Raw genomic sequence first — 18,320 nt, 5'->3', positions numbered from 1 at the left:
TTGCTTTGCTCACTACGTTCTCAGTTGCTTTGTGCTGTCCCTCTTGCTTCATGTCTTCACGAGTCAAATCTGCTATCGATATCGCTATCACCTGGAGGATGCTACGGTCGTGATCGATTGCCTTAACAAAGCGACAGTTCCTATGAGCGTGAAATACAATAGTCGTGAATCTACCCATCCTTAGAACAGACCCAACAAATCATCCTGAGCCGCCTGCGGCTGCTGGGGGTGTTGCGCCTGTACAGGTGACCCTACCCCTCCGAACCCAGGAAATGATTGTCCAGCAAGCGGCGCGCCGGCAACAGGACTGCTCACCCCACTCCCAATGCCACCGAAGTCCAATCCGCCCAGCCCGCCCCCTTGCGATGCCTGAGGCGTCGGCCCCGCACCGGCGCCGACGTTGCCGAAGATCGACACGAGGTCGTCGAGGGGGTTGCTCGACGTGCCGGAAAGCAGATTCGCAGCCGCAGTCGTGGAAGCGGCGGGGATAATCGTCGTCGCCGCAAGCCCCGACGGTTGCGAGTCCGACGTCGGCACGTCCTCGAAGTCGAGCAAGTTCTCGGCGACCTGCCCGGCCGCAACGGTCTGAAGTGCCTTCTTCGCGAACGCTTGGTCGTCGGTGCTGGAATCGATGCACGCTATCAGATGGGTTGCGTCGGAGGTGAAGCGATGGAATACTGACTCGAGGCCCCTCCGTTGTAAAGCATCCGCACCGATACGACCCCGGCCGATGAACGTCTCTGCTGGTTTGTGGTACACGCTCGCAAGGGTGGATATATCTCCAAGCAGCTCTTCAAGTAGTGCGGGAGATACCGTGGTCCGCGCAAGCGATATTGGTGGTCGATGGGCCAATACCACAGTCTGATGATAACTGTCAAAAGGTGCTCCGTAATTCAAGCTAGTCAAGAACAATACCTTAGCTGCCCCAGGATCAGTTGATAGCAATCGCCAGTATATGTACGCTCGATCTCGCACATCCGGAGAATCGCAATCCTTCGTCGCCGTGTTCAATATGCGTTGTACAATCCCCTGAGATGTATCGGGCTTCTTGAGGAAGAGCTTCACGACGGCCGTTAATGTTTGTAGTTGGACCTGTATAAGCCGGGCGGGATTAATCAACCACGGTCATGCACAAGGGTAAAATGCGTCTAACGGAATATGACTCCTCGGTAAATGTATCCACGAAGATGCTCAACAGTTCATCGGCATTATCGATCTTGTTGGCGTACTCGCCGATGATCCATATCAACGATGCTTTTGCTTCGGGCTCGTCCAGCTCTTCCAGGTTGGCGCATAGCGTAGGAATAACACCTTCATACGTGGAGGGATACTTGCGGAAAATATCCTAATCATGTTGTGTCAATACACGCCATACGAGAGGAGAATTCGAACACTCGCCTTCATGACCACGACAGCTTCTTGCACAACATAACTCACTCGTGTTGCTATCAAGTCCAGCAGCACGTTTACACATCGTTCCGCGGCAGCATCGATCTTGACCGCCGTCTGTCCGATCGCCTTAATGCTCTTCCGTACGAAGTCCACGTCAACTTCCGATGCGTATCTGGTAACAGTTCGGCATGAAAATGGGATGCATAGGTGCATATACTCACTCTTTCAGCTCACTGAGCAGCGCGTCTACGTTGTTCTCTCCCGCTAGTCGCACCATGATGTCCAGCTTCTCGACTTTAACGTATAGCGGATCATTGTATTTGCAGAAGAAGACCCGCATCTCGTTCGAGAGAACATCCGGTCGCTTTTGGAGCAGTAGATTGATGTTGCGTAGGGCGACCCATTGCACCTCTGGTGGTGATGAGAGCAGAGTGACGAGAGGGGGCGCCATCTTCCGCACAAGCTGCTTGTTAAGCTCTTCCCGCCCGACATGCCGCATGTGGATCATAATGACCTGCATACCGTCGTCACCCTCCTCGAACACGCAAACGGGCGATAAACGCACCTTTACCGCCGCCAACACCACGCTACCGTTTACATGCTGGAACTGTGGCACCACCCGCTCGCATATATGCTCGCTCTCCTTCTGATCCGACGTCTGATACATCGCGAGCGCGTTCAGCAATGCCACTCGCCCCCACTCCGAACATTCGTTCAGCGCGACGAGCAGCTTGTTGAGCACTTGGGGCGTGACTTTGAATATCGCCGGATCGTCCGGCGGGAGGTCGGGATTTTGTGTCGCGGTGTTGTGGATGTCGAAGAGGGCGGCTACGGTGTTGGAGACAACCTGCAGGCATTCAGTGAGCACGGGCCCCCGAGTTGAGCTGGGGTGGAAAGCACACGCACCATGGGGTTGCTATCCGCGATCAGCTCGTGCAGTTGCTCCAGGAACCCATTCTCCAGCACCAGGTCCGGCTTCAAATCGTACAGCTTCGCCACGCACAGCGCCGCCGTCTTCCTCACGTACGGATTGTCATCCCTCAGGCACTTTTGCAGCGGGTCGCACAGGTAGTCGATAATCTTCTCCGCCCTCAGGCAGCCCATCGTACGGATCGCGAGTGCGCGCACGAGCGGGTTGGCGTCGTCAGAGTCCTTGACGAACGTGTTGACGGCGAGGATGACAAGCTCCGGCTGGGTTTTGGCATAGTTCATGAGGTAGAGGTAGACAAGCTTCTTCTGCTCGAGGTCGTCGGTCTGCATGTTCTTTAAAACGTCCGGGAAGAGGCCGCTGACGTCCTGAGTATCAGTATAAGCAATCCCCGTCTTCCAAGTGTATGCATCTCGCCCTCTCTAGCATGCTGGACCGCTCACCTTCCCGACGGTCATGTTGGCGATGACACGCTTGATCGCATCCTTGCGTTTGTCACGGTATTCACTGTTCAGATCGGCGCGAAGCTCGAAGTTCTCGCCTGGGTGTAACAGTGGTATCTTGAACCTGGTGGGCTCAAGAATGGCTGAAACGCACCTTTCTTCGGGGCTGCTCTGGGGAAGACGTTCATAATGTAGGAAGAGGCGGATGGGTCCTAAGCTCGCGATGGAGGCCCTGGTCGTCGGTTTGAACGAGGCTGTTTGATGTTCAGTATCTTCTGGCTGCAGCCGCAGCAATAGCAGAAAACCGCGGGAGTCCAGCCGTCGAACAAGATTATAAGTAAGGGAATATGGGGCGAGCTGCGCGCGTCTTCGCGGTGGTGAGCAAAGGCGGTGACAGCCTACGCTCGCTTTTGACCACCACATCCGCAACTGATCTGGGACTGTTTGATGAAGTCCCTTCTGTCGGCACTTCTGTACCCTCTATTGCATGTCCCGTTGACTAATTCGGACTGCTATACAGACGTCATGAACTCGTGAGCCCAAGCTGAACTCTCGGAGTAAGTGTCGTTCTCCTCGACGCTGCACTAAAGTGGCTGGACTGATCGCAAATTTGGCTATTCGTACATTAGATGTCAACGGATACTGCTTCGTGACTTTAATCATCTGCTCAAGCTTCCTGGGTTGCAGCTTTGCCGCCTGCCTCCCTCAACTGGCCTTTCTCGTGCAAATCGGCGTTGCGCGTCACCTTCCCCATGACCTGTGAGCGATGTTAGTCCCCCAATGCAACTGCGGTCAAGGGAGTTCACTACCTTCTGAGTCTTTCCTACCATCTTGTCACTGAACTTCGCATGACCTTCCGGACCATCCTGCTCTCCAACAGTAGTGCCTGCAAGATCATGGTATCCAGTCAACCTCCCGTCAACAATGTTCGCGGAACAGGAATGTACCTTCGTTGGCCGACCTCATATCCGTCGGCCTATCCTCATGCTCAGCGTCTTCCCTCTTATCTCCGAACGCGCCCTGCCCCCTCCCCGACCCAAGCCCCGGCGCCATATCCACCACCTTCTCCTTCGCCTCTTGCGTCTTACTCGGTCGATTCAGGCTGTCATTCTCCGTTCCCAAGCCGCGCGCATGCTCGACATTCTCCGCCGAGTAGTCTATCGTGGACTCGGCATTGGGGGCGCCGGTGGCACCCGGGAGCGGCTGTGATTGCGAGTGCACGCGGTGGGTGGGCGGCTGCGTCTCGAATTGTTCGAGGTTGGACGACATGGTTCGCGAGGGTGTGATGTATGCGTGAATGTTGGGTGAAGTGTAGGTTGCTGTCAGTGTAAAACTGTGTCGTTTCCGGTCCTCCAGTTCAGTTTGACCACTCTTATACCACCCATTCTTGAGTGACGTCATTAAGACTATATGAATCTCCCCCACAACTTCGAAGGCGACTGAAGCCAAACTTTCACAGCAACGCAACTCCAATACGTACAGGCACATGTGTATACCCCACATAACCATCGTCGGCTGACATGAATCAGCGGTCTGACCGGGAACGAGGTTTAGATCCGGAAGGGCCTGCAGCTTCACGAACAAAAATCAATACAAAAGTAGCATACCTAGCTGGTTACATATCGAAGCATAGGCCAGTAGCCGATAGTATGAGGGGCAGTCATAAGTTACAGTACGCCATGGCCCACCCCTCCGACGACGGAAGTTCGCTCCATGCGCAAGCGCCGCCGCGATATAAGACACTAATCAAGCGGCGCTCAAAGCTCATTGCTGCTGCTCCGCGCTCTTCTTCGGTTGCTTGCTCTGCGTGAGGCTCTTGTGGATGAAGGGCAGTACGCCTCCGCCCGCGATCGTCGCTCGGACAAGGATATCGAGCTCTTCATCGCCGCGGATAGCGAGCTGCAGATGGCGCGGGGTGATACGCTTGACGCGCAGATCCTTGGACGCGTTGCCTGCCGATGCGACGTTGTGAGTCAATCATGCACTTGAAACATCGGGATCGGTAGTAGCAAAATGCGCGTATCGTAGCCACACTGCGAAGGGATCCGGAGGGTAAGATGAGGTTGAAACTGAGCGTCGTACCTGCGAGTTCGAGCACTTCTGCGGTGAGATATTCGAGCACGGCGGACGTGTACACGGCCGCCTTGGCGCCGACGCGCATGTTGTGCTGCGTCCGGATTTTGAGGTAACGGTGTATACGACCGACGGGGAACTAAAACTCAGGACATCAACACGTTGTTCACCACGGAATGCGCGTGGGCGCGTCGAGGAGAAGAAACGACAACGAATCGAGAGCGCGAGCACATCTGGCAGGCTCAAGACATGAAAGTGAAATCGCACACCCCCAATCAATTCGAACAAGGACGCGTCTTGATAGAGAAAAAAGCTGGAACACACCTGCAACCCTGCCTTCTGACTGCGCGTCTGGAGGAACTTCGTCTCCTTCGAGGTTTCACCGGCATTGCCGGATTTTGCGCCAGACTTGCTTGCCATTGTACGCAGATCGTCCGCACTTAGCCTTGCGATGGTGGTGGTAAGGTGGCCGGGATGGCAGAGGTCAGGGGCTGCAATAAGCGTGGTCGCCGCAGTAAGACAACGCAAGAAAGCAGGTCAAGCGAGTCAGCCAGGCGACGTCCAACTCTCGTTGAAGTTGCGCACGAATGTTAAAGTCCTGACGGGGCGGATTGCGATATGAGACTCGGAAACAAAGAGGGGCGTAAGGCCAGGGAGCGAGCTCGTAAAGAAGCGGCCATCCCTCGGTCAACGCCTTCGCGGTGAGATCAAACGACCCTGTTCTCACGGCTACTTTCGCCAGTAAACCGGGTCATGTGACGTTACAAACGCCTCCTTTCCGCGGCACCCCTTCTGAATCTTAGCTGGTTTATCTTCCTTCTGTATCTTGAACGCGAGAGCAAAGCCGGAACTCCTTCAGAAAATCTCGGCGCCAGAAAGAGTATATAGACATGGACCCCATATTGCCTGGATAGCCAGCCTCAACTCGATACATCCGGGACCTCCTCGCCCTTCATCTTCTTCAGCGTCTTGTTCTCAAGCTCGTCAGCGAAGGAGTCTCTGAACACTATGCCCTTGCGCCTGCTTCCAACGGAGGATACGCTATCGGTTCGCTTCTTGGGACGCGGCCCGCTTCCGATGGAACTTTGGCTGGACAGCTGTTTTGAGGCGCCACAGTGATCGATATTCAGCGATACTCGGAAAGAAGAGCGGAAACACGCGAATCCACTGACTTTGCGCTTGAGAGACCTCTGTGAGGTAGTAGGCTGGAGGACTCCATCGGCGGCGGCGGCAGTAGCAGGGGCAGCATCTTCGGTATCAAGATCTTCGGGCTTGAAGACAGGTACGGGCTTGCGTCGAGACATGTCCACGGAGTTTCTCGACTAAGAAACAAAGAAATTATGTTCTGCTACGCGCATCTCAGGTAGCACGACCACACCTCTTTCTTGTCGTCATCCTGTGTCTTGTTCTCCTTGTCTATCCACGGGCCGTCAGCGACCCCTCACACAAGCCCAATATCCCGGCTCACCCAACTTGGCAGCCGCCTCCTCGCACCGATGCCGCCGCTCGTTCGCCAGCTCCTCGATCTCGCGCCTGATCTTACCCTGCTTCCTCGCCTCTGCCTCGATCCGCACCTTCGCGTCCATCACGTCCAGCTCGACCAGCTTACACTCGCGCTGAAGGGCAGCGAGTGCCGCTTCGTCCGCCGCGTACCTCTCCATGAACGGCTGGATGACGAAAATCATCTGCGTGGCGATCCCGGAGAGCGGCCGAGCCATCTGCGGGGGTTGATAGCCAAGGGAGTGTGGTGATGTAGCCATGATGCTGATAGAGATGTTGTTCTCGCCACTCGCGGTGATGAAAAGCCTCGGGGAGGAGACTGGAGGCGGGCTGCCTGAATTAGCAGGTTACTTAGCTCGCCGGCGGGACACGAACGACGTCATCCACGTCAACCGTTGACTGTTTGACAGAATGTTGCTCGGATCGGCGAACATACTGGTTCTGGCTCTTCACTGGTGGCCATAGCTACCAGTGCATCGCTACCAGCCCCGTTCGCCTTCAAGGGCGCCATCCCCGCTGACTAGTCCCCCACATTGCTACTGCGCCTTGATCGGGATGCTACCAACCACAGAATCCAAAGACTCGTATGTGCTCGTGCACGGAGACCCGCCATCGCCGACTCCATTCGGCGCCGACGATGACACCCCGTCTGTCCCCTCCAAGCCTGACCTTGCCAAGATCCTCTCCTCCGCTCACGGGCTTCAAGCGCAGCTCGAAGCGCTGGAAGCACAGAGCAACTGCGTCCAGGTAACTACCGTCCTACATACGCTCCCTGGCCCGACCTTTAACTTCCACTGACCAACATCGCCCCGCAGTTCCACATCGGGCTCAACACGGAGCGCCACGCCGACCTCAAAGCCGAGCTAGAGCACCTCCAGATGCGCGAAAAGCACCAGAAAGAGGTCACCAAGCTCCTCCTACTCGACCTCGCCCGTCTCAAGTCCAACCCCAGCTCCCTGGCCTTACCCCTCCCCGCGCCGGCCCCCGGTGAATGCCGCTGCTCCCTCCTCGCCGTTCCGCTCTCCCAACCCTCTGCCTCTTCTTCCTCCTCGTCTTCATCCACCTCACGCCCGGGGCCGATGCTCGAGCGCATGAACACGCTCAAGCTCAGATCGCTCGGCAAACGGATCTGGTCCTCGGCGAAAAAGGACGACCCCGCGCGCCTCTCGCTCCGCAAGAAACGCTCCGCGCTCAGCCTCCGCCTCCGGCTCGCGCGCACGCCATCCACGTCGGACGACGCGCACGAGAAGAATTTAAAGACGACGCGCCGGCGCCGCGCGAGCTCGGCTGCGTCCATGGGCAAGGCGGGGTCTACGAGGAAGGCGGCGGCGCTGGACATCAAGCCGGTGGAAGCGCTGAAGGAGGCGTGCGCGACGCCGAACGGGGGCAAGATCTCGAAGGCGACGTGGAAGACTGCGATTAACAGGCGGCGGGAGGACGTCGCTGCATGAGGGTCTCGGTTCATGGCACTATTCACGGGTCTTGGTCGAGACGACTTGTCGTCGTCAGAACATTTATAAACTTATTCACTCATTCTTTTATTCATCACTATATATCCACGTAAAACTGGCCGATCGAGGCTCACAATGAGTCAAGATGACGCCAAAACGGTATCTGGGCCACTTCGTGTGGTCCTTGCACAAGACAAGAATAATCAAGAAACGACATTAGTATAAGTAGGCTGTCACGGGAAACGAAGTAGAAAAGTCCGTCGAGGCAGTACATGCGCCTAGTAGCGGCGCCTGAAGCGGGAGAAGAAACCGGGCTTTGTGGTGGTGGTGGTCGGGTAGGTGGTGGAGCCATACATGCGGTCGCGGCGACGACCGAAGATGACGATGCAGCCCGAGATGCACAGCAAGATGAACGCGACGAAAGTCAACCAAAAACCTATACGCATATACTTGATCAGCACCTACGCTCACCACATGTCATTTGGAGGGGACGAAAGAAATAAACGCACCAGGAGCGGTGTTGACGTTCTTTTTCACGCCCTGCACCTTGCCCATCTGGTGGTGGGTGAACGCGAAGAGCGCGATGTCAATTGCGAAGGCGATGAGGGTGATCAGAGCCGCGAGGAAGGCGGTCAGGGACGCGAAGAGCATGGCGGTCAGGTGCGTGCTGAGCGAGAAGACGAGGGCGAGAAAGGAGACGCCCGCTGCGACAGGATGCACGGCAAGGCCGCGCGTCCAGGATGGGCCGACAGTCTCCTCGTTGTTCGTGCCGTGGACGGTGAAGGCGTATGCATTGTCTGTGAACAAGAGATGAGAACCGGAGTGAGAGGGGTGGATGCGGTACGTACTGGCAGAGGTGCAGGTCCTATCACCGGACGCGGCTTCATAGGCGCAGTAGCCCCATGTTCCGATCTGGAGAAACGCGAAAGTTCAACCAAAATCAACAGCGGCTCTCGATAGGGATGCTCACCCTCAGCTGGCTGAGTCCATCCTGGCCGCTGGCTGCCGTAGCGGTACCAGAGGAGAAGTGCACGCGCGCGATGTCGAGCGCGGTCAGGAAGGGCAAGCCTGTATGGATTATTGACAATCGTAACGCGTTCTGCTGCCAGCAATGTCGTGAGTTCGACTCACCGACCGCGACGAGGAAGTTGAGCACGGTGGCGGCAAGCAAGAGCGTCACGCCGGGGATCCAGAAGGCGCGAGACATGGTAAGTCGTTGACGTTACGAGGAAGAAGAGAGGGGGCAGGAGGGACAGGAGAGGGGCAGGAGGCAACGAAGGAAACGTTTTGAGCTTGGCCTCGCGTTTCATTTTCACCTTTGGATCTTCTCTTCGGCCCAGACGTCATCGACGTTGAAGGCGTGAGAGACACGCGGTCAAACGTCGTTGGTACCTCGTTCCACTCCACAAAGCTATTCCAATCTCCGGGGACCGAAGAACTCAGTATGAGATCATATTCGAGGTGGCTAGATGTTGTCGTTAGGGTAAGATGAGACAGGGGAACATGGGAAGGTACGCGTAGAGTAACATTCTCGTCGAGCCTTAACTCTGCCAGACAGATGAAGGTAAACTGAACACCTGCAGCCCAATCACAGAGCCCAACGGTTCTACATAGTCGGTCGTCCATTTGCAGACATCACTCACTGTGCTCAATGGGCTTCCTTCGCTCTCATTCTCCAGCATTCATCGGACCACACATGGACATGGAATGATTTGCGGTGCGCGGACTCATTGAACGGGGTTAACGCCGCGGCCTGATGCGAGAAGCTCACTTGCACGGACTTCCGCGTTGAACTTCAGCTCTACAGTTTTCGACCTCAAACATGCTGGCGCCGGGAAAGGGAACCTGGCTGTAAAGCTTCCATCGATTCGAGTTCGCTTCGCATGGGTACTGAAGCGGAACCAGCCTATGCCCGCAGCCGGAGTCTGTAGGCAGTACACACGGCGAGGATTAGTTTCATTCTCATGCTCAGACGCAGAAGGATTCGAGATGCGTAGACAATTGGCGTGTGCCTCGAGTCCCGAATTCCTGACCTGGAACCATGTCCGGTATAAAACGTGCGCATCTCGCGTTCAGAGCGCTGAGCTTCTAATGGATCCCGACCCTCACTACCACCATGTCAACCTCACAGATAGGCTGAAATACTATGCCGCGGAGCTGAGCTGGCCATTCACTGCCCTTCACACCACGCTGCGTAGAAAGGGTCGTGGCAAGATCACTCTCAAGGAGGAGCTCTTTCTTGCAAAGTTCCGAAAGCAAGTCTATCGTGTTCATTGAAGTCATGAATATGCTAACAGTTAGTCGTCCCTCTAGAATATTCTTTGGTCGATTCCCGCTCTCGGTGCTGCGCGCACACTTTGCTGGAGATGCGTCGGCTGATAGGGTGCTCAGCCACCCACGCTTTGTCTCTGTCAGGAAGAACCTCTACCAGCGCGTCGAAAAGCCATCGTTTGCCGGGTATTGGATCTTTCGCCACTCTTTCACCGATCCTCAGCCGCCTTCCTCCTCCGACATCGTCCTCTGCTACATTCACGGAGGTGGATATATGGCGTGGCAACCGGGGACGTACATGCCTCTGCTGATGGCCATCGTGGAGGCGGTCATCAAGCGAGGATTCACCGTCAGCCTCTTCGCGCTAGATTACTCTCTAACCCCCGAAGCCGGCTTTCCGACCCAGATCGGGCAGACCGCGGGCATGTACAAGTACCTCGGGGACGAGATGGGTGTGGACTATCAGAAGGTCGCGCTCATAGGCGATTCCGCCGGAGGGCATCTGATTTTATCCTTCCTCACGCACCTTCACAAGCCGACGCCGCTACTGTCGCCCAATCCATCGGAAGGGCTTCCCAGACCGGGCGGAGGCGTGTTCCTCATCAGTCCCGGGGTAACGTTCGACACATCCGGCCCGACGTACAAGACCAACGACGGCCTCGACATGCTCAGCACCAGCGTGATGAACAGGGTCTCGCAGACATTCCTGATCGCGTCGAAAGAAGCCGCCAGCGACGAAGCAAAGCCTTATCGCGAATTCGTTGACCCGGTCCCAAATTGGGCGGAGATCGTACCGAAGAGGGTGTACGTGAGCTCGGGAAGCCTGGAGGTGTTCGTGGGCGATATCGAGAAGGTGGTACAGGCGATGCGAGACGCGGGCGTGGACGTGCAGTACTCCTGCGCGCAAAACAAGGCTCACGATTGGCAGTTCACGGATATCCAAAAGATCGAACAGGCATGGTTGCGAACGCCGTTGGACAAGGAGATCTCGGTGAAGCTGGCAGGAGCCGAGGAACTGGCGTTTGCGCTCGTTGGGATGTTACCAGCCGGCCCACAATCCGATTGAATCATCCCTTTGGGCGACCGGCAACGATGTGGGGTGCAAAACAGCTTGTTATCTGGCTGGCTGGACCTGCGGCTGAGCGAGGTCTTTTTCGAAAGCATCGCCGTTTGTCTGGTCACTGCACGAACATGGATTCGCTTGGTATGATGCCTGTCTGTTCTGGCTCCGAAGTGTCGGTGTCACAGTATATGCATATTCAAGGTTTACGTACTACCAACTTCAATAATTGGCACTGGTTTACGGGTGTGCATGCCGACTAAGATCGGGTCGGAGTCGACACAACCAGCTTGCCAAGGTGATATCAGGTTGCCGCGAGCGTAGACTGTGGATCAGAGCGAACGGCGGCGATTACACCTTCTCCGCAGTCCGAACGCCTTGAGTCTATTCGGTGAGTCGGTCCGGATCTCCTGACCCCATGGGGCACGATACCATCTGATTCTTGCAGCTTCTTGAGGCGGGATAGGCTGGGGTTCGGCGTCCCGAGAGTTCCTGGTTGGACATTCCGGCCTATCGCAGCAGCCAGAATAGCGATCGAAGTTCTGTCCCCTGTACAACGCTTGGAGGAAGGATCAAATTCTCTCGGTTAATTGGACATTTGCGTTCACAGCCATGGTCCTTCGTCGCCGCCGCGTATAAGAAGAGAGGGTCCTCCGTTGAGCATACTCCCGTTTTAATAATGTCAGACCCCAACCCGCACTACTTCCGGATAACCCTCTTGGATAAGCTGAGATACTATGCTGCCCAGCTTAGTTGGCCGTTTACCGTGCTTCGTACGATTCTATGGAGAAAAGGGCGTGGCAAGCTTAGCCTAGAGGATGCGATATATTTTGAGAAGTTCCGGACGTACGTTGCTCATAACCTCTGGTTTGGCAACTGACAACTGAACACCTCTGCAGTCTGTTCTTCACTAGGTGGCCGGTGTCGATGTTCCGCGTCAAATTCGCTGGGGATGCGTCAGCAAACCAGGTTATCAGCACGCCGCGGTTCGCCGCCGTCAAGAAGAACCTGTATCAACGAGTCACCAAACCCGGCTTCGCAGGCTACTGGATCTTCCGCCACTCGTTCACAGAGCCCCAACCGCCTTCATCTTCCGACGTCGTCCTCTGCTACATTCACGGAGGCGGATATGCCTTGTGGCAGCCGGGCACGTATACGCCTCTGCTGATGGCGGTTGTGGAGTCCGTCATCAAGCGGGGGCTCACTGTCAGCCTCTTTGCGCTGGATTATTCCTTGACTCCGGAAGCCGGTTTCCCTACCCAACTGGGGCAGTGCGGAGCCATGTACAAGTATCTCGGCGAGGAGATGGGCATCGACTACCAGAAAGTCGCGTTCATGGGCGATTCGGCGGGCGGCCACCTCATATTGTCCTTCTTGACGCACCTCCACAAGCCAGTACCCTTCCTATCACCCAACCCATCCGAGGGGCTGCCCAAACCGGGCGCTGGGATCTATCTCATTAGCCCATGGGTCACCTTCGACACTTCGAGTCCGACATACAAAGACAACGACGGCCTCGACATCCTGAACACCGACGTGATAAATCGGCTCTCGCAAACCTTCCTGATCGCATCAAAAGAGGCGGCAAGCGAAGAGGCGAAGCCTTATCGCGAGTTCGTGAACCCAGTGCCTGCATGGGCGGAGATACTCCCGAAGAAGGTGTTCGTAACCTCGGGCAGCCTGGAGGTATTCGTAGGAGACATAGAAAGGGTGGTGCATGCGATGCGGGACGCGGGCGCGAACGTGACGTACTCTTGCACGGAAAACAAGACACACGATTGGCAGTTTACGGACATCAGAAAGGTGGCCGGCGCGTGGTTGACGACGCCGCTTGAGAAGGAGATCCCGGTGAAGTTGGAAGGTGCAGAGGAGCTTGCGGGCGCGATCGCTGGTGACCATTAATGATTCATTCCATGATCATCTGTATACGCGGCAGATGGACAGCGTAAATGTGTACATTAGCGACAAACAGGTTGACAGAAGCCGTGGCGCTGGACATGATGGTTGGTGGGAAAGAGCGGACAGCGGTCGCGTCTAGTCGCCATCGACATGCATGGAGGTGGTCTCATCTGGCAACCCATGTCCTTTTCCTACACCTGAGGGATCTCTTACTACGAACATACATTGCTGAACGCTTGAACAGTTCACACGTTACCATATTATAACCTGCGCGAAATTCTTGGGTATTCGAGGCTTGGTGATTCCCTTCCGTAGCTGGATGGAGCTCAAGCTGGTGTATCGAGCCCTCCGCAAGATATCAGACTGGGCACTGGACGGATTCTACTCGGAAGTCTATGTGGACGGCGCGGAGAATGTGCCAGAACGCGCACCGCTGATCATGTACGAAGCTGGATTTTCATCGTTTGGAATAGGGATGAGCGCATTGAGGAAGATCTTCGCAGAGCATCCTCCCACCACAATGAGATTATCGACATTGCTACCCTAGGCGAGTGGACTTGGATCTCATCCTTGCAGTGACTCGTCCTTACGAACGTGATGCGCCGGGACCAGCTGCTACGATACCTTTCCGCCGACATGTCTCATTCTGGGCCAAATCAAGCATGTTCAGGAACCCGCTGGCGGGTCAGATACTCTACTCATCCGGGGCTATCCCCGTATACCGAAATCCCAACTCTTCCCCCATACAGGCAACCTCCGCTTCTAGCTCGAAGAATACGCGGCAACCCACCTCCCTCTTCGATACAAGCTCCCGCGCGCTCAAAAGAGGCGAGGTGCTCGGAGTCTTTCCCGAGGGAACGTCCTACACCGAACCGCAAATTGTTCAGATCAAGGATGGTGCGGCATGGGCGGCAGTGGAATACGCGAAGTACGTCCATGCCAGACAGCCAGGGAGCGCCTGCGGGCTCGTCATAGTACCAGTTGGCATCGTTTACACGGATAAGTCGCAGTATCAGAGCCGCGTACGCGTTAGGTGAGTACGCAGCTATCCGGTTCAGGGAGTTATTCACCGTGTCCGATTAGATACGGACGGCCTATCGCGATCGACGCCTATGCAAGCGAGTTTCTCGGAGTCGGCGAGGACGATGCTGATGCTCGCGCTCGTGCGACAGTACGGAAGCTTACGAATGCGATCGAGACTTCGTTATTTGAGCTGACGATCAACGCGCCTGACTGGGATATCTTGTACGCGTCGCGTATGGCAAGAGACATCTTGTGGCGCGACCCTGAGCGTATCAACTTGAAGTACTGGGTGCCTGTCAACCAACGGTGAGCGAAGATCTCGGAATATTCGCGAGCATTGCGCTTCGGGGCTGAATTCTGCAAGTCTGATAGGGATAATGGACAAGACGAGCGGTCGGGAGAGGTGTCAGCCTGCGCTCTTGCGATACTACTCCCTTCTGCACTACACCGGTCTAGCTCACGCAGACCTCTCCGCGGTCCTCTCTTCTCGCGCAGGTGAATCGTACAGACCATCAGTAGGAAGAGCCCTGGCGAAGTTTGTTGCGAATTTCCTGCGTATGACTCTGCACCCTGGGGCTATCTTGTTTGCGCCAATGCTCGTGTTGCATGTCCCTGCATACTTGCTTGGCCTTGCCGCTGCGAGGTGCGTCTCTCGTCCTCTACGGCACTTTCGCACCTGTTCCTCTCCATATTACTGCCCTTACTGACACCTCGTGCAGGATGTTTGCTCCTCCGGGCGAAGAAGAAGCGCCTGCTCAATGGAAGACCGTCTTTGGCGGACTCGGTATGGCGCTGGTGTACGTGCCGGCCAGCTTATGGACTGCGACGGCCTTCCTGCGCACGCTACGGAGTGGCATCAACTCGTCCTTCTTCAAGGGTTTCATGTCCATCTTCTGCAACAGCGCTAGGGTCGAAGAAGCGGCATACAGAATGGCATCCTTCGTATACGGCACCGGCGGTTTTAGTGTGAAAGCGCGGCTTCACGAAGCTGTCGGATGGCTAGGCGTAGCGTACGTTCACGGACTGGTGTTGGCCAGGTGGCACAACGCCCTTGTGGGTGGTGAGTTGAGGATCCTTCTTACACTGATGTTGTCAGTTTGTTGACCAGGTTTTCTCCACTTTGGCGACAGGCAATTATCGCAGGTACATCATTATTTGTCTCTAGCGTCGCCAGAGAGAAGCTGATCTTCCTTTCCCCAGATTCAAGCGTCTGGTAGCAGCCTACAAGGTCCTCGTAGGATCGCTTTCCCGCCCCCTTTCGGAAGACAAACTGCAAGCTTTCTTGGTACCACCGCTGCCACCCGTCAATCCGTACATCAAGCGGAAACCTCCTACCGGCAACGGCTCACTCACCGGCATGAGCACCCCGAGCTCCCAGGAGATGTCTAGAAGCCAGTCATCGGAAGACGAATTGAATCATCGACGGGCACATGGTAAGAGCAAGCCAAGCGTCGGGCCGCTGATGGAGCACCTGCTGGCCGCAAGAAGTCAGGCGTTGACGGAGTTGGCGGCGTATATCGCGGGCTTGGACTCGAGTGACGTGGAGTGGTTGAGAGCGCGAGGTGCCGAGACTACATCTCTCTGGAGTCCATGAGCAGCATACGCCTGATCGAGTTATAACATATCTATTCTACATTTAAGTAACTTACTTCGCTTTGGTTGGAATGGAAGTGGCCCGAAACTTCCATCCCAGGACGAGTTTGTCTCGAAATCGCGTCTTACGCGTCCTCGTGCGCGCGGCTTTATGTACGCATTTGATTCTGCACTCTCTCCGTTCACAATCCCTTAGATCTCTGAGTCTCTCTACCTTCGATCCACGTTCACCACGAGATATGTCTACCTCAGGCTCTAGCACCATGGCGGTAGATGCACCCAAACCTCCCAAGCTCGACATTGACCAGTTCTTCGCTACTGCGCTCTCTGCGACGCCTGCGGAGCTGCATCCGTACTTTGAGTCGTTCAGGACGTTACACCAACGAAAGTGAGCATAATGGTGGCTTTTTTATTAACAATCTGTATGCTGAAGAGTTTAATCTGTGAAGGTTATGGCACCAGCTGACGCTGAAGCTATTCGAGTTCTTCGACCACCCGAAGTCGAGGCCGTATAGGGTGGACGTATTCGAGCGGTTCGTGAGGGACTTCGAGCAGCGGCTGAACCAGCTGCGTCTAGTTGAGATGGGTGTCAAGGTGTCCCGAGAGATCGATAGTACGTTTTCAATACAGTTCCTTCCTTCTCCAGCTTTCTCTTACTGTGCACACTCTGCTTTTGACGCTCGACGCTGACCTTTTTGCTTCTATTTACAGACCCGCACGCGCACCTCACATTCCTCTCATCCCTCCTCGCCCGGATCGACAAGGAGAAGTCGCCGCAAGCGCACGTCCTCCTCCTCTCCATGCTCGCGCACGCCAAGCTGCTCTTCGGTGACATCGAGGGCACGAAGACGGACATGGACGCGGCGTGGACGGTTCTCGACAGCCTCGCCGGCGTCGAGAATGCCGTCAACGCGAGCTACTACAGCGTCGCCGCCGACTACTATAAGGCGAGTTTCCGTCTCTGTCTCTTGAGATATCGTTCGAGCGTGTACTGATACATGGATCTGTGTGGGCGTAGGCGAAGGCGGAGTACGCGCCATATTACCGCAATTCGCTGTTATACCTCGCATGCGTGGATCCGGAGAAGGACATGACGGTCGAGCAGCGCGTCGAGCGCGCGCACGATCTCGGGCTGTCGGCGCTGCTGGGCGATACCATATACAACTTTGGCGAGTTGGTGAGCATCCCTGCTGGCGACACGGCGACCGCTGAACATGCATCGCTGACGGCGGATGATGCTAGCTCATGCACCCCATACTGGACGATCTGGTCAAGACGCCGCATGAGTGGATCAAGACGTTGCTCTTCGCGTTCAACGAGGGCAGCATCGGCAAATTTGAGGCGCTCGCTCCCTTGTTCCCCAAGGAGGTCGGTCTCGTCTTCTCCGTTCTGCCATCTCCTCGTCCGCCTGACATACTCTTGGCAGCCGATACTGGCGGAGAACTATCCTTTCCTCAGGCAAAAGATCTGCTTGATGGCCCTGATCGAGTCGGTCTTCAAGCGGAACGCGTACGACCGGACGATGTCGTTCCAAACGATCGCGGAGGAGACGCATCTGCCGATCAACGAGGTCGAACATTTGCTCATGAAAGCCTTGAGGTTCGTACCCCTTTTCCCACCACGTCCTTCGGTCGGACCGAACTGACGATATCCCTATGTTTAGCCTGAAACTCATCCGCGGCTCGCTCGACCAAGTGGATCAGAAAGCGCAGATTACCTGGGTGCAGCCGCGCGTGCTGTCACGCGAACAGATCGGCGCGCTGGCGAAGCGGCTAGAGGGCTGGTGCGATAAGCTCGCTGGCGTGGAGAACAGGATCGCGCCCCAGTTGCTCGTTGGTGCGTAGGCGGCGTGATTTGAGTGTAGCCCAGAGCGAGAACACGTCTTGCTGGTGCGTGTTTAAAGCGTCTATTACGACCTTCGACTGACAAGGGGCTGCCATAGGTTGAGGCGATGGGGTGTAGTACCGCCTTGTCAAGCTGCATCTGCGTGGTGTTGGTTATGACGACTGGGGATCATCGGGCATAGTGCGCGAGGCATGTCGGAGTTCCGCACCCGTTCTTGTCTGTGGCGTTGAGCAAGGATAGCCTAGTCCGGGGTCTTCGGCGGTCGTCCATATGCCGTTCTGTATGGGCCAGGAGAAGCTAAAGCCCGCGTCGTGTACTGATCGTGTCAATGGCACAAGAACCTGCATGGAAATGAACTATAATACTAAGTATAAGCGGGATTCGAGATTTGCGTCCATGTGCTTGGGTATTGTTCTCTTGGCTTGTTCCCAATCCGAGCTTTGACCGAACGAGGATGTTACAAGCCGGTGGCACGAGCGCTTACCTGCGACTCCGGCTTCACTTGCGCGGTCTCATCGTCCGACGGTCGAGACATCCTCGACCTTGTTCGCCTTGAACGTTGGGCGTCGTCGGCGCACTCTTAGTCTGCTGCATTCCCGCGTATTCGCCACGAAGACCCGCCCCATTTAGCCTCGCGCGCCCCTCCGTCGGGCGCCTCGTTGCCGCCGCACACAGCTGCAGGTTTGCACGTTGCATCAGGGGGGCCCGGCACTCTCCTTCGATATCTGTACTACGCTCACCCACGAACCCGCACGAGCCGTGACTATCCCTCGGGCGGTACTCTGAACGCGCAACCGCAACGTGGTGTCGAAGGAGTACTCTATCGCACTGCTTCGCGTTGG

At 56.0% G+C, this 18,320-nt stretch overlaps 9 protein-coding genes across 9 annotated transcripts; 5 read left to right on the top strand and 4 right to left on the bottom strand.

Moving 5' to 3' along the window:
* Nucleotides 1-101: 101 nt before the first annotated feature.
* On the bottom strand, nt 102-3,052 carry PUNSTDRAFT_145681 (Adaptor protein complex beta subunit). Its single transcript, XM_007386867.1, has 10 exons — nt 2,918-3,052; nt 2,764-2,861; nt 2,299-2,688; nt 1,958-2,239; nt 1,614-1,906; nt 1,399-1,564; nt 1,154-1,345; nt 916-1,092; nt 683-861; nt 102-622 (listed from the first exon to the last, which is right to left on the bottom strand). Exons 1-10 carry the CDS (start codon nt 2,949-2,951, stop codon nt 181-183), a joined length of 2,253 nt encoding a protein of 750 aa, XP_007386929.1. The 5' UTR covers nt 2,952-3,052; the 3' UTR covers nt 102-180.
* A 306-nt stretch (nt 3,053-3,358) lies between these two features.
* Nucleotides 3,359-4,087, bottom strand: PUNSTDRAFT_54636 (uncharacterized protein). The gene is made up of 3 exons (XM_007386866.1): nt 3,711-4,087; nt 3,573-3,649; nt 3,359-3,520 (listed from the first exon to the last, which is right to left on the bottom strand). Exons 1-3 carry the CDS (start codon nt 4,030-4,032, stop codon nt 3,431-3,433), a joined length of 489 nt encoding a protein of 162 aa, XP_007386928.1. The 5' UTR covers nt 4,033-4,087; the 3' UTR covers nt 3,359-3,430.
* A 440-nt stretch (nt 4,088-4,527) lies between these two features.
* Nucleotides 4,528-5,256, bottom strand: PUNSTDRAFT_137233 (histone h2a variant; the record flags this gene model as incomplete). Its single annotated transcript, XM_007386865.1, has 3 exons — nt 4,528-4,715; nt 4,846-4,975; nt 5,161-5,256. 3 exons carry the CDS (start codon nt 5,254-5,256, stop codon nt 4,528-4,530), a joined length of 414 nt encoding a protein of 137 aa, XP_007386927.1.
* Nucleotides 5,257-6,891: 1,635 nt separating this feature from the next.
* PUNSTDRAFT_137231 (uncharacterized protein) lies at nt 6,892-7,787 on the top strand (the record flags this gene model as incomplete). The annotated part of the gene is made up of 2 exons (XM_007386864.1): nt 6,892-7,083; nt 7,152-7,787. 2 exons carry the CDS (start codon nt 6,892-6,894, stop codon nt 7,785-7,787), a joined length of 828 nt encoding a protein of 275 aa, XP_007386926.1.
* A 232-nt stretch (nt 7,788-8,019) lies between these two features.
* PUNSTDRAFT_106723 (uncharacterized protein) lies at nt 8,020-9,039 on the bottom strand. Its single transcript, XM_007386863.1, has 5 exons — nt 8,919-9,039; nt 8,758-8,855; nt 8,636-8,699; nt 8,297-8,584; nt 8,020-8,223 (listed from the first exon to the last, which is right to left on the bottom strand). Exons 1-5 carry the CDS (start codon nt 8,992-8,994, stop codon nt 8,066-8,068), a joined length of 684 nt encoding a protein of 227 aa, XP_007386925.1. The 5' UTR covers nt 8,995-9,039; the 3' UTR covers nt 8,020-8,065.
* An 839-nt stretch (nt 9,040-9,878) lies between these two features.
* PUNSTDRAFT_137229 (alpha/beta-hydrolase) lies at nt 9,879-11,124 on the top strand (the record flags this gene model as incomplete). Its single annotated transcript, XM_007386862.1, has 2 exons — nt 9,879-10,033; nt 10,101-11,124. 2 exons carry the CDS (start codon nt 9,879-9,881, stop codon nt 11,122-11,124), a joined length of 1,179 nt encoding a protein of 392 aa, XP_007386924.1.
* A 690-nt stretch (nt 11,125-11,814) lies between these two features.
* Nucleotides 11,815-13,020, top strand: PUNSTDRAFT_106718 (alpha/beta-hydrolase; the record flags this gene model as incomplete). Its single annotated transcript, XM_007386861.1, has 2 exons — nt 11,815-11,964; nt 12,018-13,020. Exon 2 carries the CDS (start codon nt 12,046-12,048, stop codon nt 13,018-13,020), a length of 975 nt encoding a protein of 324 aa, XP_007386923.1. The 5' UTR covers nt 11,815-11,964; nt 12,018-12,045.
* Nucleotides 13,021-13,336: 316 nt separating this feature from the next.
* Nucleotides 13,337-15,144, top strand: PUNSTDRAFT_106716 (uncharacterized protein; the record flags this gene model as incomplete). The annotated part of the gene is made up of 5 exons (XM_007386860.1): nt 13,337-13,458; nt 13,565-14,050; nt 14,101-14,346; nt 14,405-14,683; nt 14,760-15,144. 5 exons carry the CDS (start codon nt 13,337-13,339, stop codon nt 15,142-15,144), a joined length of 1,518 nt encoding a protein of 505 aa, XP_007386922.1.
* Nucleotides 15,145-15,896: 752 nt separating this feature from the next.
* Nucleotides 15,897-17,477, top strand: PUNSTDRAFT_74010 (PCI-domain-containing protein; the record flags this gene model as incomplete). The annotated part of the gene is made up of 7 exons (XM_007386859.1): nt 15,897-16,021; nt 16,083-16,246; nt 16,345-16,619; nt 16,652-16,810; nt 16,876-17,001; nt 17,060-17,232; nt 17,297-17,477. The coding sequence occupies 7 exons, from the start codon at nt 15,897-15,899 to the stop codon at nt 17,475-17,477; spliced, it is 1,203 nt and encodes a 400-aa protein (XP_007386921.1).
* Nucleotides 17,478-18,320: the final 843 nt, after the last annotated feature.

Source organism: Punctularia strigosozonata (genome assembly GCF_000264995.1).
Source record: "Punctularia strigosozonata HHB-11173 SS5 unplaced genomic scaffold PUNSTscaffold_12, whole genome shotgun sequence".
In the NCBI taxonomy this organism is placed as follows: Eukaryota; Fungi; Basidiomycota; class Agaricomycetes; order Corticiales; family Punctulariaceae; genus Punctularia; species Punctularia strigosozonata.
Note: the sequence above shows the minus strand (reverse complement) of the source record. Positions and strands in the feature narration are given on the sequence as shown.

Excerpts from the sequence above, each read along its gene's own strand:
- PUNSTDRAFT_145681 (XM_007386867.1), bottom strand. The coding sequence starts at position 2,951 with ATGAACGTCTTCCCCAGAGCAGCCCCGAAGAAAG. Across the intron at positions 1,346-1,398 it reads AAGCTGTCGTGGTCATGAAG|GATATTTTCCGCAAGTATCC; the intron begins GCGAGTGTTCGA and ends CAACATGATTAG. Across the intron at positions 862-915 it reads CTGATCCTGGGGCAGCTAAG|ACTGTGGTATTGGCCCATCG; the intron begins GTATTGTTCTTG and ends AGTTATCATCAG.
- PUNSTDRAFT_54636 (XM_007386866.1), bottom strand. The coding sequence starts at position 4,032 with ATGTCGTCCAACCTCGAACAATTCGAGACGCAGCCGCCCACCCACCGC. Across the intron at positions 3,650-3,710 it reads TATGAGGTCGGCCAACGAAG|GCACTACTGTTGGAGAGCAG; the intron begins GTACATTCCTGT and ends ATGATCTTGCAG. Across the intron at positions 3,521-3,572 it reads TGGTAGGAAAGACTCAGAAG|GTCATGGGGAAGGTGACGCG; the intron begins GTAGTGAACTCC and ends CATCGCTCACAG.
- PUNSTDRAFT_106723 (XM_007386863.1), bottom strand. The coding sequence starts at position 8,994 with ATGTCTCGCGCCTTCTGGATCCCCGGCGTGACGCTCTTGCTTGCCGCC. Across the intron at positions 8,700-8,757 it reads ATGGACTCAGCCAGCTGAGG|ATCGGAACATGGGGCTACTG; the intron begins GTGAGCATCCCT and ends GCGTTTCTCCAG. Across the intron at positions 8,224-8,296 it reads GAACGTCAACACCGCTCCTG|GTTTTTGGTTGACTTTCGTC; the intron begins GTGCGTTTATTT and ends ATATGCGTATAG.